A 20971-nucleotide genomic window follows, 5' to 3' on the forward strand; every position below is an offset into this window, starting at 1 on the left:
ATATATATATATATTTTTTTTTCATACATACATACATATACATATACACATACATATATATATATATATTTTCATACATACATTATATATATACATATATATACATTTACACACACATACACACACATTTATATATATATATATATATATATATATATATATATATATATATATATATATATATATATATATATATACATACACACATTCACATAGATGTATATATAAGGAAAAGGGATAGGAACACACACAAGAGACAAACATGGGAATTTTATATTTTCTGATTGTTTCTATCCCTTTTCCTTACATCTATATCCATATGAATGAATAATTGTTCACCATATGGAAGGTTTCGGTGTAAATATATATATATATATATATATATATATATATATATATATATATATATATATATATGTGTGTGTGTGTGTGTGTGTGTGTGTGTGTGTGTGTGTGTGTGTGTGTGTGTGTGTGTGTGTGTGTGTGTGTGTGTGTGTGTGTGTAAATGTATATATATATATATATATATATATATATATGTATGTATGTATGTATATATAAATATATGTATATATATATATTTATTTATTTACACACACAAAATTCACTCATGCAAATGCACATACATACATGCATATAAATATATATACCTATACAAATATTTTTGGATATAAATTATAGATGGAAATGAGAGGACTTGAGTATGATCACTTGTCATTAAACTTGGGCATTAGAAAAGCCAGCTCACCATGAAGAAAAGAAATTGTGCTTTCAACCTCTGTACACCCCTACTTTTCCGACAAATTATAAATATAAATTCAGCTGGGTATTTACTTATATTATGGTAATTATCTACAGAGATGGGGTGTAACAATCATCATTAACTCTGAAGCACCACAAGTTGTGATCAAACATGCTTCTTAATTATTTATTTATTCTACACCTACATAACCCCAAAGGTCTCATGTCTTTTTGGCAACTGGAGGTGAGCACCACTTCATAGCTACTCGTGTGTGCGCTGTGCTCATTCCAAATTTCACTAGATATACACTTTCGATGTGGAACAAGAAAAATTAAACAGGTACTTTTGGAAAGTTAAATTCTTTAACATGTCGATATTAATTAGGCAAGCAATCACTGGAAATGGCATAAGGCTAAAATGTAAAATTAACATCTTATATAGTATATTTTAAATAAACAGATTTGCATCTCATTTAGTTTACGGCAGAAAATGGTTAAATATGAATAACCTCTTGCTTCACATGATTTTTTTGAGCTAACACAGCATCTTATGCCTAAACAGATACACAGATGCCATCATAATAGGTCTTTAAAAATATTTTTCCAACATGCAACTTTGAAATTTCACAAGATACATTAAAAATTATTGTTTACACTCAAGCATTTCTCCGCCTTAACTGCATATGAGTATGAAACTCAAAAATCATGTCTCCACTGTCAATCAATTTCAAATTCCACAGCCAACTATTTAACTGAAAGGTCATACCACCAGCATGATCATTCAGCTAATCATTATCTGCAAGTCATGCACAAAAATGACCCCACACTCACCCTTGACAGAATGGATTTATGCAGTGTGCAACATGACCACTAACCCAGCCACTGGATTGGAAGCAATGTCACTTTTAATACTTTGGCAAACTGAACATTTCCGCTCTCAACACTTCGACCATAGGGATTTACTCCCTAACAAATGAACCATCTCCTTCCTCTGCCAAGCGACACTCCAAGGCTTGGCTCAGGAGGGCTGCAGACTCCCTCAAATAGGCCTCATCACTATTGCCCTCACCCTCTACATCGTCCAAGTGCTCAAGTTCATCTCCACCCGTGTGGTGCTCCCAGCCCTGGCGCCTGCTTCGACTTGGTCGTCCTGATGGACCCTTGGTGCGCCCAGCTGGTGACCCTCCCATGCCACCACTACTCCTTCGCCGACTATGGCCCCCGCCTTCATCCCCTCGGGCCTCGGCCGAATATCACGCAGACGATGCCTCATCTTCCCATCCCTCGCTGTCACACTCGCTCTCCGTGGCCGAGTCAGAATCTGAGAACTCAACAGCTACACGCCGAGCCAAAATGGACGCCACATCATGAAGTGCATTCACTCTTTCTACTTCCTTTTGCTCTATTTTTTCCACTTTCCTTAACTTGATTCCTGGGAGCAAATGAGTAATTGCAAATGATAAGCAATAATGTTCATGTCAGGCAAGTGTGTACATATACATATATACATACATATACATATATACATACATATACATACATATATATTTCTCAACAAATTTTTTTAAATATCTTGTTTAACACACAATGAATTCATTGTGATGTTTAGTCCAAAGATTTTGAGGAGAGATGGATAAGATCATGAGATCATCATTATTACTCACTTTTTAGCTTCTCCCATGAGCAGGGATGAAAAAACTAATAAAAGGTAGTAATTGGATACTCTTTCCTCACCATCACACACTGATTGACAAAAGTGAAACTTTATAAGTACTTCTTCGGATTTAGTTACCTAAATCTAATTTAGTACACCTACAAACTAATTCCCTTAATCTAATTGAAAGGAAGTAAAGGAAGGAAAAGACAACTCCAGGATGTGGGATTGAGGAGTAAAGAGGGATTAAGTCAATAATTGCCAAGGTGATTGGAGATGTCTTGAGTTTAGAATATGAAGAACACTGCGCCTTTGACAAAGCAAAGAGGGAAATCAACACCTGGTTGAAGGCAATAAACAACAAATTCCGATATTCTGTAATTAGGGATTTTCAGGAAGATACAATTCACTGACCAATGATATTTTGTCCATGAATTTTGGAAAGGATATTTAAGTGATAAGAGGGTGAGGGGAGAGAGTCGGTTGAGGGGGTAAGGGTAGAGATGTCTATTTGGGATAAACCTTTTGAGAGACTATAGTTATTGAGGAAAGAAACGCCATGCTAATATTTTGGGCCATGGTCATATCTGCTCAGATATTGAAAGCGTCCATTTTTAATTATCTTTTCCACGCCAACAAATATCTTAGAATATTTCATATTTTTATTTGCCACTTTTGCTTCTGTTAAGGTGAATCATTCTGCTTCTTGAGCGGTTGCAATATTCTCTTTTATTACCACTCATAGAGCAAATCATCCTTGGAGGCAATACTATGAAAGTTATTTCCCATTTCTTTAGAGCATTTTCCATGATAATAATTCCTCTAATGTTCACCCAATTCAATATTTTCATTTAACCAAGAATATATCCTTCATTACATCAATGGTTTATTTCCACTAATTATGATTATATTAATTTCATAAAATATGGTGATGGGGATGGTGCCATGGCTAATGTACTGATTTCCCACTCATAGGGAGGGTTTGAATCCCAGCGGCAGCAGATATTTTTCAGTGATCTCCCTATCCCTACTTGAGGTGCTTTGTGGAGGGCACTTTTGAGTGAATAGGCCCTCCATTGGATGGGATGTTAAGCCGCGGAACTCTTAGCACCTTACATTAAGAGTATGTAAGTGCCACCGCCAGGTTTTTCTCCACCCTTCATCCCTCCCCGTCCATCCCCAATAGTGCAAATGACCTCAGCTATTGGTCGCCCCCCTAAAACTACTACTACTACTACTACTACTACTACTACTCGTAAAACATTCAGTCTCTAAGCAAAAAATATTCAACTGGGTATACTGTCACCAATAGAGGTAAAGAAATATAATCGGTTAGCATAAAAATTTTTAAAAATAATAAGCACATAAAAACCAAATATCAGATCAATATTATGTAAGCCAGTTATATTTTTTTAATCTTATCTTCAGTCTTTACTTGTTTTTTTCCAAAAGGTTGTTAAGTAGCTGGAATCCTACCAAAAGTAATATTATTTAATTGAAATGAAATGGATATTTGAGCATGAGTGTATAGCATGATATGACTTCACCCCTCAAAGCTCCATTAAAATCCTTAAACTACTACTAAGACACAACAGGCTCTTCAAATTACATGATAGCATTAATTATGCTTTCTGGAATATGCAAAACACATTCTCAGTTGATTTTTCTGATGAGGAGACATGTAGTTTATCATTCATAGGTGAAAACAAAAGAAAGAAGAAAAGCTTAGAACAAGTCATTGAAATGCTCTTTCGCCCCTCCACTTCATACCTTCCAGAGGGAGCATGAGGTGAACCCTAATAAAGGTACTACCTGAGAGCTGTAGAATACACTTGGAGGCATTTCACTTGATGTATCAAAAGGGCTTCAGGATGAGAATGAGAAATGAGCCTTAAATATTTCTTTGTTTACTCATCATCTGTGAATGGTTACAACCTCCACATCCAACCACAGCTACCTCCTCTAACTCAAGAGGATACAATAGCACTAATTGATAGCAGTTATCAATGACTTGGCACCACACAATTGAAAATGAATCATAATGCCGAATCCAATTCTTTTCCTTTTAACAGCAGTCCAGAATAGAGGGACAAAATTGAATTGCATACAATTGAATACATATAGCAAAAGTCTTACCATCTCGAATAGCCTTGAGTAAATCACTCCTAGGGTCCAATGGAGCTGGTGTTGGGTTGCCTCCCTTGGTACGACCAGAGTTCGCATTACCAGTAACCTCTGTATTCTTTGGAGGAGAAATTTTTGGCGGTGAAGTAGAAATAATCTGAAAATATTAAGAGAACACAAGTCTTATCACTAGTCAATGCACATCTAGAGTTACGGTCCCCTACAAATGACCAGGATGCTAACAATGGAAGGATAACAGGAGAAAGCTCAGAACAAACCAAATAACATGAGATACGAAAAGTTGTGGCGGATAGCAGTCCAACCAACTAATTTTACTTTGACAGTAATAAACTTGAAAAACTTCACAAAAACTAGGCATCTTAGACAAAATTGAAATAAAGTTTCAGACCGATGCCCCCCTACACCCTTGTTAACAAGAACACCTTCCCCAACATTCACCCATAATACAGACCCCCCAAGTCCCCCACTCCCCACCATCACCTACTATGCAACTTGCATATCTGCAACTAAGAAACTCCCTCCTACCTTCCATATATCTCAACCACCTAATACCTAATTCGCAACCTTTTTTCCTCGATCACTCTGGACTCATTAATACACTCACTCATCCTTCACCCCTATATTTCCACTTTTTTCATATATACAGTCCACGTGTTGATGTTTGGCACACTTGAAGGTATTCAAGTGTTAAATCTTGTAACACAATGCTCAATAAACTCCAAGAAACTTTTCGCAGTTTATATGTCTTACCATCTTTCAACCCTCTAGTCTACCCACCTTCAACAGTTATCTTTCAACAGTAGAATGAGCATAGAAATAATCAAATTAATTAATATTATGAGATATTGAATTTTAAAAATAACCCTTACTGTTTATGAGCATGAAATGCATGTTTTTTGGCGATTTTTCAATTTCATGATTAGTAGTGAATGACAAGATAAACTGGAAACAAAGAAGTTTACAGTGAAATGACATTGAAGACAGTTAGGGAATTTTATGAGAAACAACCTGACAAAGCCACATGCAAAAGTTGCCATGGGAAATTTTCGATTCTTGGTTTGCTAATGAGTCACCTTAAATGACATCTTTCCCTGCATAAAAATTTTCAAGATAATTAACTATTAGAATCATTCAGTAATCACCCATAATTTTTATGTGCATAAGAACTAAAATTTTGAGTTAATTAACTCTCTCTGAAATAACCCCAGAAAAATTTGTCAGCGAATATTATAGGCATGAATTACCAACCTTTTCTACTGTTAATCTCGAGGGATTCTGTGTCATACCAGACTAACCATTTACATGTGATCTATGGACATTTGTGGCCAAACATAGATTCTACTTTTCATTCTCCATTATATTGACAATTTTCCTCATTTAATGCTAGGTTAAAATTTTTGTTTACAGAGGAAAATAGAATGAAACTGCCTATTGGATTGTATTAGAAAATTGAGCCAATTTATAGAGCAAGCAAGTAACTACGTACATCCAAAATTAAAGTTATGAATAGATTTTCCTGAAGTTTATCACGAATACAGCCAGCAAAAATGGTTACAAACAAATGATTCCCGAAGAAAATTAGTCTAGGTTCAAGTTATTTATCAGTCCCCAATCAACACACAGGAGCAGATTTCTTGCCAGATCTGAAATGACAGATCAATCCCATCAACCTCCTAATGTTGAAGGTTCAATGCTGCTTTCGGAAATTAACATCGAATAGGTTGACTTGTTGGACAACGGTTTCGCATCTCCTATGTATAGTGGCTACAATGCAACAAAGATCACTTCGACCTGAAGACATCTCCAGGACTGGGGGGTGAAACTTTTATCCAACAAGTCACCCTATTCAACGGTAAATCCCGGAAGCAGCCTGGAACCTTCATCAGAAAGACATCAAGGAAGCCTTAAAATTTAACATCCCCATTTACTTATTATTAACCCCCATAGCATTTATTTCTTTATTTTTTTATTTTTATTTACTAACTTATTTTCTTTAAATTTGATTTTTTCAACATATTTATTCCGCAATTTATTTTCAATATAATGCAACATTTTCCTTTCTGTTTCCATGATATGTATCACGCTTTCACTACTATTAGGTATCTGCACATAGTCATATGTCAGTAGGTTTTGCAGGTTTTTCATACCCTCCCTCCTTCCTGTGTGGATGTATTCCTGCAGTGGGTTTTTCGTCAAGGATATCAATCCACAATCCTTACACTTTCCCCACATATGTATATATCTTTTTACATTCTACCCAATTTTATTTTTCCCTATGTGACATTTATTTTATTTATTTATTAATATTTTTTATATCGGATTTGCCGATAATAACTGTATACACACACTGTTTCAATTATTACTGATTTAATATGCATGCATATGACAAGGGGTTAGGTGGAAGATGGGACTATCTAGCCTCAAACTTGCCCCAAATAATAAGTTTTATTTTTTTATTATTATTATTATTATATCCAGAATTAAGGGAGAGAGATTGCTATTATTCATCTGACAACAATGCTGAAATATCCAATCTGACAGACCGGTTAAGCAGAGTAACAAAACTGATTGCTAGTATATCTGTGGGTTTTACCCCAGTCAGAACGCCAGCTTTCCACATTTTGATCTTAGAGTTAGTTATCATATAATCAGCAGCTGAAACCTTGATCCTTTGGTAGATCCACAGAGACTTCACAGCAATCGTGAACAAGGCAACTATCAAATCTTACATCTGACTGTTAAACACCTAAATCTATAATACCCGATCTGCCTAGCTACAAGTTGGACATATCAAAATGGGCTCTTAGATATCTCAGGAATTCATAAAATACCTGTGGTATTTTGTTCAAGTCTATTGTGACTTATCATGTTTCTGAACTCAGAACATGCCACAAGTAATATAAAACACTACCATGGATAATAAAGGGTAGTTCTTGCAGTGCATAGATTCTCTGCATTGAATGAGAAAAAAAGACTTCCGCCAAGTAGACTAAATGGTGTGCAGGCATATACCTTTCCTACCCATGTTGTGAGAATATAAACATGATTACAGGAATAACCCAAGAACGAATTACACAGATTTTCATCTGGTAAACCCATTTTGGATTTTTGACTCTACCATCTTTATATTGGCAGTAGGTAAATCAACATTTTTTAAGGGATGTGATTAAGTCATTATAGCCCTTCAGCCTAAAATTTGTATTATGATATTTTTCATGTTTGCTTTGCAATCAAATTGGGCAGTCACGTGCCATCTTTATAAAAATGTTGACCATATTCTTTGACTGAGGATTCCTATATTTTTTTATGTTAGTAGAAGTAAAGAAGGTCACAGAGACACAGAAACTCTGTTGCTAAGGTTCAAAGGAATGGTTAACATAATACAAACATTTTATTTACTTGTGGCTATGCTTTTGTTCTAATACCCACTAGTAATAGATAACCATATAGCCTGGGTGTTCAAGTGCCATAGTTTATATAAGCAGTGTATACTGCAGAATTACAGTGCATTGACAACCGAGATTTGGACTACTGGATAGAGCCCATCAGATCAAGCCCAGTACACTCTATCCCACTGGTATTCTCAAATAATGTTAAGTATTGCACTGACAGCTTTGATTCCATACAAGACAAATCTGACAGGAAATCTACTCATGTGATTCATGGCTATCTATTTGGTCTAAATCCATCACTTTAAATTTGAATTTTTTTATTTAAATGCATCATAATCTCAACATGTTCCACAAGGAAAAGATTTCTTACAAAAAAAATTCAAACTTAGTAAATTTAATTCACATTCACTAAAGTGCAAATCAATTTATCGCCGCTTATGCTCAGATGCATATGCTGGCTTCAGGGTCCACTGGGATGCAGCTAACCATGGTCACATTGTATTAGGAGATTGCCAGATTAACCCATAATACTTTATTGAGTCCTTGCTATGTAAAGGTACACATAAAATATCCACAATCAAAATACAAGAATTAAAGAAATGGCCTTAACCTTGGCAGGATTAGAATGCAAAACTGGACTGAAAAATTCATTCTTAGAAGTCACTTCATCAAGGAAGACATCTTAAGTGCCTGGGAAAAAACGGATATTAAATACTGACCTGCTTGACCTGCACCTTGCCAACATCACCATTCACAAGAGGTGGAGAGATAGGAGGAACAACAGCTGTGATGGGGCCATTGGGTAGAGACACAGGAGGAGGAGGTGGGGGAGGAGGAGGTGGTGGGGGGTCACCCGGAGATGTTGGCCGGCCATCTGGCTGAACATTGGGAGGGGGTGGCGGGGGAGAGGGTGGTGGAAGGGGCAGAGACCGGCTAGGATCAGCAGGAGGTGGGGGAGGTGGGGGTGGCGGTGCCTGCCGTTGTGGTGTTGGTGGGGGAGGTGGGAGGTCCACGCCATCAGCACCACCATCCTCCATTCCATGGGCATGGTGAGCTGGAGTCTGCATTGCACCCGAAGGGGGAGAGACAGCATTGGCCATGCAGTGCGTTGGAGTTGAATGGTTCTCCGTAGTGGTTAGGGGGCTACCCGAACGGCTGCCATTGCCCATCACCCCACGACCCACAAGGTGAGAAGGTGTTGGGCCATTGGCACCAGGGAATGCACTGGGTGTTGATTCAGTAGGAGGGGGTGGTGGAGGTGGAAGGGTCTCTCGTCCAGCACTCATGCTCCTACCCCGAGTTGGAGTCCCTGTGGCCGATGAAATCGTGGGTGTGCTGGGGATAAAAAATGAGATGGCTATCACCACAAAAAAGTACACCTAAAAATTTTCAGAATTTTACAAATGAAAAAGAATGAAAACCTGCGAGGAAAGCCATCTTTATATTTACAATCATGTAATTGGTTTAACATCTCTAAATGTAAATACCCTATGCTATGAGTATGGAATGATAAAAATGTGAAGAGAATAAAAGGGAGTTTAGGAAATATTAAAATGAGATGGAGAAGGATAAGAGAAATTATGAATGCCAAGTAATTTCCTAGAGAAAAATACACTATCCTTGAGCAGGATAAGAAAGGCATGCTTAATTTGCTATCCTTTTTGTGGTTCATTTTACCTAAAGTTAACCATGGGGAAGGAACTATCACAGATATAATTTAAAAGGATGCTACTGATGAAATTTTACACAGCAATAAGATTTTCACATGAGGCAATTAATAGCTGAAGTATCCCATATCAACAATATTATTACTCCAACACAAAAAACCAACTGTAGCCTAGAAATCTAGAAAGATAGCTGTAAAATTTTATTTGAAAATAAACAGCTGCTGACCAGGAAATCTCTAATTGATCAAAGCCTTGATTTAAAATACATGAATTAAGTGCAGTCGAATTAGTAATTGGGCTAGTGTGTGTGCATTAAACTAACCACAGAAGAGTTGTGACACATGACTATGAATATTTAATTGAGGGTAACAGACTTTAAGGTCCTAAAATAAATTAGTTCAAAAAAAGTGCACATCTAGTGATAGCATACATTTTCTGTGACTGACCGAAGTCTGACTGGGTCAGCATGGAAAATATACTATTTACATTTCACAGGTGAAATTAACTATCATATTTATAAAAAGGTACAAAATTATTATGGCGGTGAAATTTATAATTTATAATAGGGATGACTGCCCTATGCATTAATCATAAGTCAACAATGAACATCTATAGCAATCATTCTCATCATTAATGACAGATGTTGCTTCCTATTAATCAAGGTAGAACGATTAATAATTTGCATAATTTTGAATCATTAACTGCTTTTTAGATACACTAAATCGACAATAACATTGTACCACATGATTTTTTGCTCCCGATGCACATGAAGGTTTAAAGCAAGTGAATAGCTAATTAGGCAATTTTTTCATAAATTTTCTTTTAAGTATTACCACTGTTTATTAGCTTCTGTGAAATTCAAACAGGCAAATTACAATACTATCATATTAACTCAAAGGTGTCATAAAGTTGAAATAAGTAATAGACTATCATAGACCTCATATACTTGACTTTACAATATATATTTTATAACAAATAAAAGTTACCTAAATTCATTCTATGCACATTATCATATGTGTAGTTGGAAAAAATTTATTTTGCTTCATGAACAAAGCAATGGAAACATAAATGGAAAACTGGTGTACCAACCTCTAACTGTAATGGCAAATGGGCTGCAGTAATCCTAAGTAGGAGAGTTATGAGTAAAAGTACCAATAAATGTCACAAATGATATTTAAAAACCTATTGACATTATTAGCAAAAAGTTGTCAACAATAATGGTTTAACATAAAACTGACAATCATTCAGGATTTGACTGTTGGCTCATCCAGTGAGCTGTTACTTCAGAAACTCAACATTTGACTCAGATACGAGGGTCATCCGGAAAGTAGTACCCGTTCGTGCCGCATGAAGTGCTGACGACGCGAGTAGCCGCTGGACGAGGTCAGATAGCTTCAGTGGCTTGTCTGCCTTCTCTGAGCCAAGTTGCGTGACGCTAGCATTGCCTGTGTTGTTTCTGTGATTGTTTACAATGTTTAAAAAAATTGAGAACGCCGCCAGTTGTGAAGTGAGGGCAGTGATTAAATTCCTCAATGCAAGAAACGTTCGCCCATGTGATATTCATCGCCAATTAAAGGAGGTGTATGGAGACAATGTAATGGACGAGTCGTCTGTTCGGCAGTGGTGTCGCAACTTCAACATGGGGAGGGGGAACACACACGACGATGAGCGTTCGGGGAGACCGTCTGTCATTACAGACCAACTGGTGAGCTCAGTTGACGAATTCGTGAGGAACGATCGGCGCGTCACAATTGATGACATCTGTGAGCATTTTCCCAATGTTTCTCGAACAATTGTTCATGAAATTGTTAAACACCATCTGCATTATGCAAAAATTTGTGCAAGATGGGTCCCTCGCGTATCTCAATGAGCTGGCGGCGAAGGACTATGCAGCAGGAATACAGAAACTTGTCACACGTTATGACAAATGCCTTAATTTGCTTGGAGATTATGTTGAGAAGTAGTTTAAAGTATCCTCTTTCAAATAAAATTTTTTATGTTTGTTAATATTTACTTTTGTCTTTTTATTTCACGAACGGGTACTACTTTCCGGATGACCCTCGTACAACAGAGCCATCATGGGAAATTTTGAAAACTCATGAGACTGGATTGCTCTAAGCATCTTGGCCCAGTGGTCAGTTACAGGATTGTAACATTCTACCTACCAGCTATTTCTCATGGAGTAACTGCTCTAAATCTTATGTGGTCACACTAGGCCAATTATTATCTAAATAAGAATGCACTCTGAAGGAGAAACAGGTGGACTTGATTAATTAATCAAGAACCATTAAATTTAGATTCATGATTCGAATTAATGTTAAAAAAATATACAATTCAAACACCTCAATTATGACAAGTGCATACAGGAGTGAAGAAGATGATGAACGGTATGCCATCTAAAACAAAACCATTTTTCAATCAAGCATTCAAACTCTTTTGAGGAAAAACCGAACACCGATCATTACAGCAATACTTATTAATATTTGAAGATAAGTCAATTACTGATAAAATCTGTCAATAGATTCAATGCAGTAAATCAAATTTACCTATTGCTGGAGTTGTTACTCGGTGGAGCAGGTGGGGGCTGAGAAGGCCTCTGTGAAGTTGCACGTGCAGCTGATGTTCGATTTGGGGTCTGAGTACCAGAAGGAGCTGGTGAGCCACCCCCATATGCACCACTCATTGATGCATCCCCGACATTCCCAGACGAACCACCTCCACTCAATATTTGCTGTTGACCTTGGTTATACTGAGCATGATACAAAGCCTCATCATAGCCTTGAGGGAAATTAGACCTGCATTTAGAACCAATAAATATGTGATTAGAAACATGAGTAATACTAGAGCCTGTAAACTTTGAAAAATTGGCAAAGTAAGCAAACAGCGTGCAAATAATCCTCCCCATGTTTCCCAGAATGGCCAAACATTTTCCAAGAATTGACAATACTAATATATCCCCAGAAAATGTTTTTCAAAAGAGAGAATCATTATTTTTGGAACAAGGCTACACAATGTCAAATAAAATTTAAATTATGGTTTTAATGCTCATTATTACTCAGCAAACAATGAAAATTTAATATTAATTTATTATTTTTCACAGATGATAAAAACCTGCAGCATTGTTTTGGTAACTATGTGCCAAATGTTTTGGTAACTATGTGCATCCAAAACTAAATGGGATCAAATTTTACTGGCATGACTCAAAAACTAAATACATTCATATATCATCTATGCTTCAGGCACTCCTTTATAAGATGAAATATAAATAATCAATATAGGATGTCCATAAAGATAAAACAAAAAACTAGAGCCATTAAGGATCAACAAAGAATTTAACTTAATTATGTTGAAGACATTACACAACATGCAAAAAAACCATTTCTTTAATTTCCACAAATTTTACCGATAATGCATTTCTGCTGGGCTATGGGCATGGCGAGGACTGTACATTCCTCTGCCTTCTTCTGGGTAACTTCTTCTAAGTTCAATGCTGTTGGGTCGAGGTGGACGAGGTTCTGAACCACCCATACTAACACGACCCAACAAAGTCTCATCCACTTGATGAATGGCCTAGCATGAAAACAAAAATTAGTTATCATTGGTGAAATTGGAAGATTTTACCTTTTCACTTTCAATTCTTATGTTTTTGCATTCCATTACATTTGGATTACCATACCATGATATTTGACGATCTTTCAGAATAAAAGAAGTCCACCACCATATTTAACTTTAAAATGTACTCATAAATAATAATAAAAACTAACTTTTGTCATAGACTACTTATACAAGGTCTGTCCATAATATATCCAGCCGTGCAATATTTTGAGAAAAATGGCCTAGCTAGAGCTATCGAGGCCTTAGTTCCTTTCAAATTATTCCCCTTGGGGCATCACATGTATCCCAATGTCTCTTCCATTTTTCAAAACAAACGGCAAAATCCTTTTTGAAATGGTCATCAGCTGCATCATCGCATTCTATTTAATTTCATCAACTGATGAATGGGTAGACAGGGCTTTTGTTTCAGGGTCATAGTCGTAGATCAATAACTATCTCCAGTTATGACCCTTTTATAAGAAACCTGGGTCATCGTTTGCAGCTTGAAGTAAATTCCCTGCAACTGCAGCATGAAATTTTTGACGTTGATGAAATAAAAGAGAAATGTGACAAGGCAGCTGATGACCATTGTAAGAAAGGACTTTGCAGATTGTTTTGAAAATTGGAAAAGAGATTATGGGATAAGTGTATGAGGTCCGAAGTGGAGTACTTTGAAGGGAATTATGGCCTAATTGTTCTAGATAGGCTATTTTTCTCAAATACTGCATTGCTGTATCATTTTCCAGACATCTCGCATTTGTCAAAGAATTCAGATTTAAAAAATTAGAAGGTGGATATAAAAAAAATTTTCATTGAGAACAATTTTTCTTTCATTATTCTCAATGGAAGCAATAATGTTCAGAGTTTTTATTGCGCACCAGTAATTAAAGTCATACCATACACTAGGTTTTACTCTGGAAAATCCATTTTATGGCAACTTACATTCACACTCAGGGAGGAATTCAAATCGCTTGTGGTCATTTATCAAGTGTGTATGCCACTTTTCAATACACACATCTTTTCCAGAATGCTACAAAAAATTCCTCTTTTATCAATATTAAGAAGAACCTCATATGATAAGCCTTTAAGCAATTTAGGCAAGATAGAATCAGTCCACTTCAGCATTTCATAGGAAATATTTCCTGACTGACAAGAAACAAAAATGCCCTTTTATTTCCCACCTTGTGTTACTCCAACCAGCACAATTTGACTAGGAATCAATGCCAACTGTATCACTCAAGTTTACACTTCTGCCAATGATACATGACCATATATTGGCACTTAGTCATTTTGTCTGCTTAAACCAGTTTATCAACTCAGCATCCAAATCCTCATGTTTTCATATAAATACATTTCTGCTCTAGTTCAAACTTGCTTTCAACAAACAAAGCTGCTAATTTTTACCTATTTTTCCATAATCAGTTGCAAGGTCAATTTTCACATTTCAAACTTCACAGATGTCAGTTTTGGACCAAAAACCAGTATAAAATTCATGGAGGAATAGAATTTTTCCCCTTACTGGAATTGCCTTTATCAGAAAACCTGATTCTTTAGAAATTTACAAATCCACAATAAAAAATTATCCCAAAAAGAGGAGTTTGCAGATTCTTATTAATTCATCCACCTCACTCTCACTTTGGAATCATCTACGTACATTGGAAAGAAGATAAATGAAAAACAAATTTCAAGAACATATAAACAAGGGTCTGTAAAATTTGTGTAGACAACAGCAAATGATAATTTGTCAAGGAATACACAATTCGAAAGGGTTGGGATTGTAGGTTGGGAGATTAACCTGACCAATGTATGAATCAAAAAATTTGTTTTCAGTTTGGGGAAAAGTTTTCATTGGTAAATTAAATCAAAGATTGTATCTTGTGTTATCTGAAGAATTTTGAAGAGATTTACTTTCGAACGAAGTACAAAAAAACCATAAACACAGTGATCAACCCAAAGGTTGGTTTAGTATGTGATGGTCAAGTTTACCCAGTACAAAGCCCGACAGCACGTGAAATTCACACATCAGGGTAGGGGGGCCAGTTCCTTTCCCTGGGCCCATTATGATTTCCCAGGAAGATCTGGTGCCCGAAAAATTGCATACCTTGGGTGGATCTGCAGGTGCCCAGAGAGGCTTGCCTGGCAATCGAACCCTTGCCCTACGGTCAGCAGTCCAACGCTCTACCCCTGTACTACTGTGACCCACAAGTTTAGTGAATATATACATATATACATACGTACATATATATATATATAAATATACATACGTACATATATATATAAATATACATATGTACATATATATATAAATATACATATGTACATATATATATATATACATATGTACATATATATATACATATGTACATATATATATATATACATATGTACATATATATATATATATACATATGTACATATATATATATATATACATATGTACATATATATATATATATACATATGTACATATATATATATACATATGTACATATATATATATATACATATGTACATATATATATATATATATATATATATATACATATGTACATATATATATATACATATGTACATATATATATATATACATATGTACATATATATATATATATATATATACATATGTACATATATATATATATATGTGTGTGTATATATATATATATATATATATATATATATATACACACAAATATATGCAAAAATACATATATATTCATTTATTTATAATAGAGAAATCAGCAGCTTACATTTTTAATAAATTTGTTGAATATTTGCCTGGGCATAAACTGCTCACTTATATCTCAATTGGCTATTACCGCTTGAACTTTTATTTATTATAATGGAAAGTTAATCACAGATTAGCTTAAAAGCACACAAAATATTTTCATGTAAAATTCATATTACCTGAGGTGTTCTATAGTGAACATTTTGGGGCTGAGGCATTATATATTCCCCATGCCCTACAGCCAGCTGCCTCTGACGCTCTCGGGTGTTATGAGGCTGTCTGACCCGTTTCTTGTGTCGTCCTCCACTACTGCCTTCAGTTCTAGGTCGATGAGGCTGCATTTATAAAAAAAATGGCCAAGTTTTACTTACAACTGAACTTTAAAGGCAAAATATTTTCCTAGATCAAAATCGAAAGCAAATTTAGCCAACCAACAACTAGCTCTATTTGTACATTACTTTAGGCCTGGTTGTGAAGTGAATCAATGTGGAGATGTACAAATTTTCTAATTTTGCAAATGTCACAAGTCACATTTTTTACATCAATTCAATAATTTGATTCCAGATTATGTACCAAAGCAAAGGGAATCTTTACGAAACAATTTTCATTACAGCTACAGATTTAAGTGCAATACAATTTTAATTGAAACCATAAAGCTTAATTAATTATCACAGCTTTCATAAGCTCTGTATTCGCGCTAGCAAATAGCAACAGAAAAATCACACTTTTAATAAGATACTTGAGTGGTTAATATGTAATTTAAGCACACCAAGTCCAATTTCATGGAAAAGGAGAGTATTTTTAATGCACATACTCACCTTTGTTTAGTCAGGTAATTGTAAGACTAACTACATATTATTATATCAAACAAGGAAATAATCCCCACACAATCATACTATTGGACTTTAGATGTTTTACAAAATTTTCTTATTCCTTCAATACATGAAATAATTAGTGCTTCTGAGTACAAATGTTTGTTAATAAACACTATCTAAATTCAATTTCCATATCAACTACAGGAATTAGAAAACAACGAAACCACAATGTACCATAACACCCGAAAGAGATCAATTAATCTTAAAATACTACACAAATTTATGCTCGAGCTGCACTGCACCAGTCCACAATTCAAAAAACACCTTTCCTTGGTTATTTCCAAAGCGATGTGACTGAAAAAATTTAGTATCAAAACTGACAATAAAACAAATGATGACAGCATGCATCTGAAATGCATGACCTCCTCTCCACACCCAACAGCTATTTAGCAATATTAAGGGCACCTAAAAATACAAATTCAGTCAAATTATTATGTTAGTGTTTTACTAAACACATGCATCTACAGGAATGCAGCTAAGCAGCAACTATTAATAAATGACATTCCAGCTTAAGCCACAGGGAATCACAAAACAGTAGTAAAAAGAAATACCCCCACAAGCCCCACACGTCACCTCCTTTTATGACAACTTGCCTCATGGATCAGGTCCCCTAACTGTGAATGCTACAAGAAAAGGAAATAAGAGTTATGATACACAGAGTTCCCACAGAAACATGCTCAACTCAGTGATTACAATAAAAATACATTTAATCAGTCATGCCTGCAGAATGAGGGGACCCAACCAACAATCAGGAATACCTTCACTAAGTGTTTACTACCCGAGTAAGGTAGGTACTAGATTTTGGGTATTAAAAATGCTATGGCTATTTCACTGGTAAAAAACTAATATGATCATTACTATATTCATACAAAACATTTATACCCAGAAGGGAAGTCTTTGAAACCCATTAGGGTAATTTGCATTCGATAACTAAGGAAGACTAAGGACTGGCCATGCAATAGGTCAAATGAGACTCTCACAGGCAAAGCTTTTCTCATTGAGGCTGGCATAACTCCATACTTACGAGAATATTTCAAAAATATCAACCTTGAGTTTTTTAATCTCAACCTCCGAGTTGGCTCAGAATATCATACTCATAATACTAATTAGGTCAGCTTTGTTCAATATATCCCCTGAATATAAGTGAAAATTTTAAACATAAATACATTCAGCTTCTGAACTATCATTTAATGATTTTTCTTTGGTACAATGGTGCCTTGATACATTGTTCACTGACTGAGTGAAAAAATTAAGAGTTAAATGCGATGGTTGAAACCTGGGGAGTTATATTAACATTACTATGTCTCCTCCTCTCACTTTGAATGGGAAGCTTTGATTTACATTGGTTGGCCTGAAGCATGATGCACCAACAGTATGAACAAAAATTTGCCATAGGTCTAGCAAGTCAAGGTTGAGATGCTGCATCAGTTCATTTTACAAATAATACATGGGTCATTCAATAATTCCATAGGAAAATATAGAAAAATTATTTAAGGAAGAATCTTTTTTTTAACATAATTCATTTTAGCTAAACACACTTTTCCCATCATTTCTTCAACTTTTTTAAAGCCATCCAAAAATAGGATTTCAGAATTTCCTCAAAATAGGTATATGTGTTGGCGATGACGACCTAGTTCGACGTAAATTGTTTTCCACCAAGCCATTTTTTCAAGCTTGGAAATTATAAAAAGTCATTGGGGACGATGTCTGGAGAATGGTGGATTTTGTGATAATATGAATTTTATCCTATAATTTTTGCAGGTTTCTCCCATGTATCAACTTCATGGAAGAGAATTTTTTCTCTTCTAAATGAGGACACTCTTGCATCATTTCTTTGCTCAACTGGCACAATAATGACACAATGGTTTCCATTTATAGTTTGCCCTTTTTGCAAGTAATTGATGCTCATGATTCCACGTGCATCCTAAAAAACTATAGCCATCACCTAATCAGCATCAGCTGATTTCACCTTTTCCCAGCCTTTTCAGAGTCAAATTGCCTTTAGAAACTCATTATTTCGACCGTTCCTTTGTCTCTGGAGTGCAGTAGTGTATCCACGTTTTGTCTACAGTTATGTATCCATGCAGAAACTCATCAGGATTAAGAATGAAAAAATGCCAAACCATTCTCCAAATCAACCACATGATTGCATTTATTCTCACATGAGAGCAAACACAGCACCCATATTGCCAAGATTTTTTGCACACTCAAGATTTTGTGCAAAATTTAAAATACTGTGTGTACATTGTGATATGACTGTGGCTATCGCTTTTTGCAAACTTTGATTTGTCAATCACTACAAACCATAACATGGACTTCGTCAATCAATTGGGAGGAAGCCACTTCCCCTGGGCTTCCTGAATGATGTTCACTATTTGTGGATGTACAGCAACTTTTGAACTCATTTATCCAATTATAAACAGTCACAAACACAGGAACAGAGGTGCCATGAACTTCATTTAACTTGACTTTGATCTCTTTCTGTGTTAAGCCTTTTACATTGAGTAGCATGGGTCTACCAGAGTTTGTCGCTTCAATCGACTATGAAAATGAAATCAAATGATGGATATAGCTGAAAGTTTAACAGCAATCTCGTGAGAGATGAGGCTCACTAAAAATCAAACCTTTTCTGATAATGTGAATGCCATCTATTGGACTTTCTAATTATTGAACCACCCGCATATTATTTCTATCCAAAGAAGCAATCGCCATGGTATATTTCTATACTATTCATCTAAGTAAATGTGACTAGTTTCACCTTAATAAGGCACCTTTTAGCAACATGCTGAAGCATGGGAAGCATGAGCAGTAGAGGGAGGGGTATTTTGGAGGATATATTTAGATGTACCTTCCAGAATGTTGGCAGAAGATGCCATAATAAGGTGAAACCAGTCATATTTATTTCAACAAATAGTTTGGAACAGTACTACATCTGTTACTACTTTGATTATTTATCACATTAACAAAGATGTGCCTGAAACTATAAAGTTTGAAGATAATACTTCCATAGCTTATTGACCCAGTAAGGAGAATTAATGTTTAGAGGGGAGAGTGAACTCTTTTTTGCATTATAAATAATAGCATAAATGCAATTTCTTCACAATGAATACTCGTTATTTTACAATACTCAATCACTTTATCACATGTGCCATGGGGAAAATTCCAAAATAAATAATGTTTTAGATCCACAGGAACAGATGATGACTAAAAATTTCTTCAAAGAAATTTTGATTTATTGTTACTTAGAAGCTTGTAAACACCTACACATTTGGTCAGGACTGCCTTTACACTGAATCACAATAACTGCATTGGTTTATTGTATGCAAAAATTAAATTTTTTTTCATTTATGAACCATCATTCAAATTCCATTGCTGAATAACTTTTGTAATTGGCATTAAATTTAGCATTTAGAAGAAAAATAGAAAGAAATGGTACATCAGTTGAGTAAACTACCGTAGTATAGTACTAGCCATTTAATCCATAAATTGTTCTTCCTCAAATCCCATTTAGTTAAGCATGTCCAATAAGAATCCAATTAAAAAATTGACTTGATAGAAAACAATCTGCTGAGTCCCTTTAAATCATGATGAATAATCTAACGAAGACAGAAATAACAAAGTAAATATCAATATAGCTACTATTCCAGCATATAAGACACATGTCTGTCATTTTACACAAGACTAATCTCTCTAAATTCAACTGTTTCCAGAATTAAAAAAAAATTAAATGCACAAGGAAGTTCTCAAACCATCAACTTAGTCAAGAGCATATAATAAATATGAAGCCCAAGTCTACCATAACATATCCAAAAGGTTACCCTGGCATATGGTTGGGTCACATTATTCAGAAACAGAGCTTTTTGTATGTTTTCTCATAAAGAGCATAAAGAGCACTTTATCGTGAACTAATTTTCTATGAAATATAAAAAAGAAGCCAAGTTTTTCACTAAGCATATGAATTATGAAGATATACACACAAAATTGCAACAACTTTAATAAATTCACCACTTACTTTCTTTCCCTTATCATGCATCATCCTTTCTGTATCCTTCAGCATTTCTTGCCTCCACAAGTCAAAGAAGTAATTAGGATCTGTGTAAAACTTCAAACCATCTTTCCCATCCTCCCTAAAAAGACAAAATAGTAAGCATTAAGCCTAATACATCATGTGCCTA

The 20971-nt window shown here is 35.3% G+C and overlaps 1 protein-coding gene across 2 annotated transcripts in view; it reads right to left on the minus strand.

Moving 5' to 3' along the window:
- Positions 1 to 598: 598 nt before the first annotated feature.
- The window catches only part of SCAR (wiskott-Aldrich syndrome protein family member 3 SCAR), a 106309-nt gene continuing 85936 nt past the window's right edge, over positions 599 to 20971 (minus strand). The window contains exons 5-12 of one of the 2 annotated variants that reach the window (XM_071599102.1): positions 20809 to 20923; positions 17390 to 17419; positions 16101 to 16256; positions 13003 to 13169; positions 12146 to 12394; positions 8652 to 9267; positions 4532 to 4676; positions 599 to 2173 (exon numbers count right to left, since the gene is read on the minus strand). In XM_071599102.1, coding sequence (XP_071455203.1) covers positions 1995 to 2173; positions 4532 to 4676; positions 8652 to 9267; positions 12146 to 12394; positions 13003 to 13169; positions 16101 to 16256; positions 17390 to 17419; positions 20809 to 20923 — 1657 coding nt within the window. In that variant the 3' untranslated portion in view covers positions 599 to 1994. The remainder of the gene's footprint in view (positions 2174 to 4531; positions 4677 to 8651; positions 9268 to 12145; positions 12395 to 13002; positions 13170 to 16100; positions 16257 to 17389; positions 17420 to 20808; positions 20924 to 20971) is intronic. The other variant, XM_071599103.1, reaches the window with a different exon arrangement.

The sequence above is a fragment of the Hetaerina americana genome, unplaced genomic scaffold (genome assembly GCF_022747635.1).
Source record: "Hetaerina americana unplaced genomic scaffold, ioHetAmer1.1.p SCAF_105, whole genome shotgun sequence".
In the NCBI taxonomy this organism is placed as follows: Eukaryota; Metazoa; Arthropoda; class Insecta; order Odonata; family Calopterygidae; genus Hetaerina; species Hetaerina americana.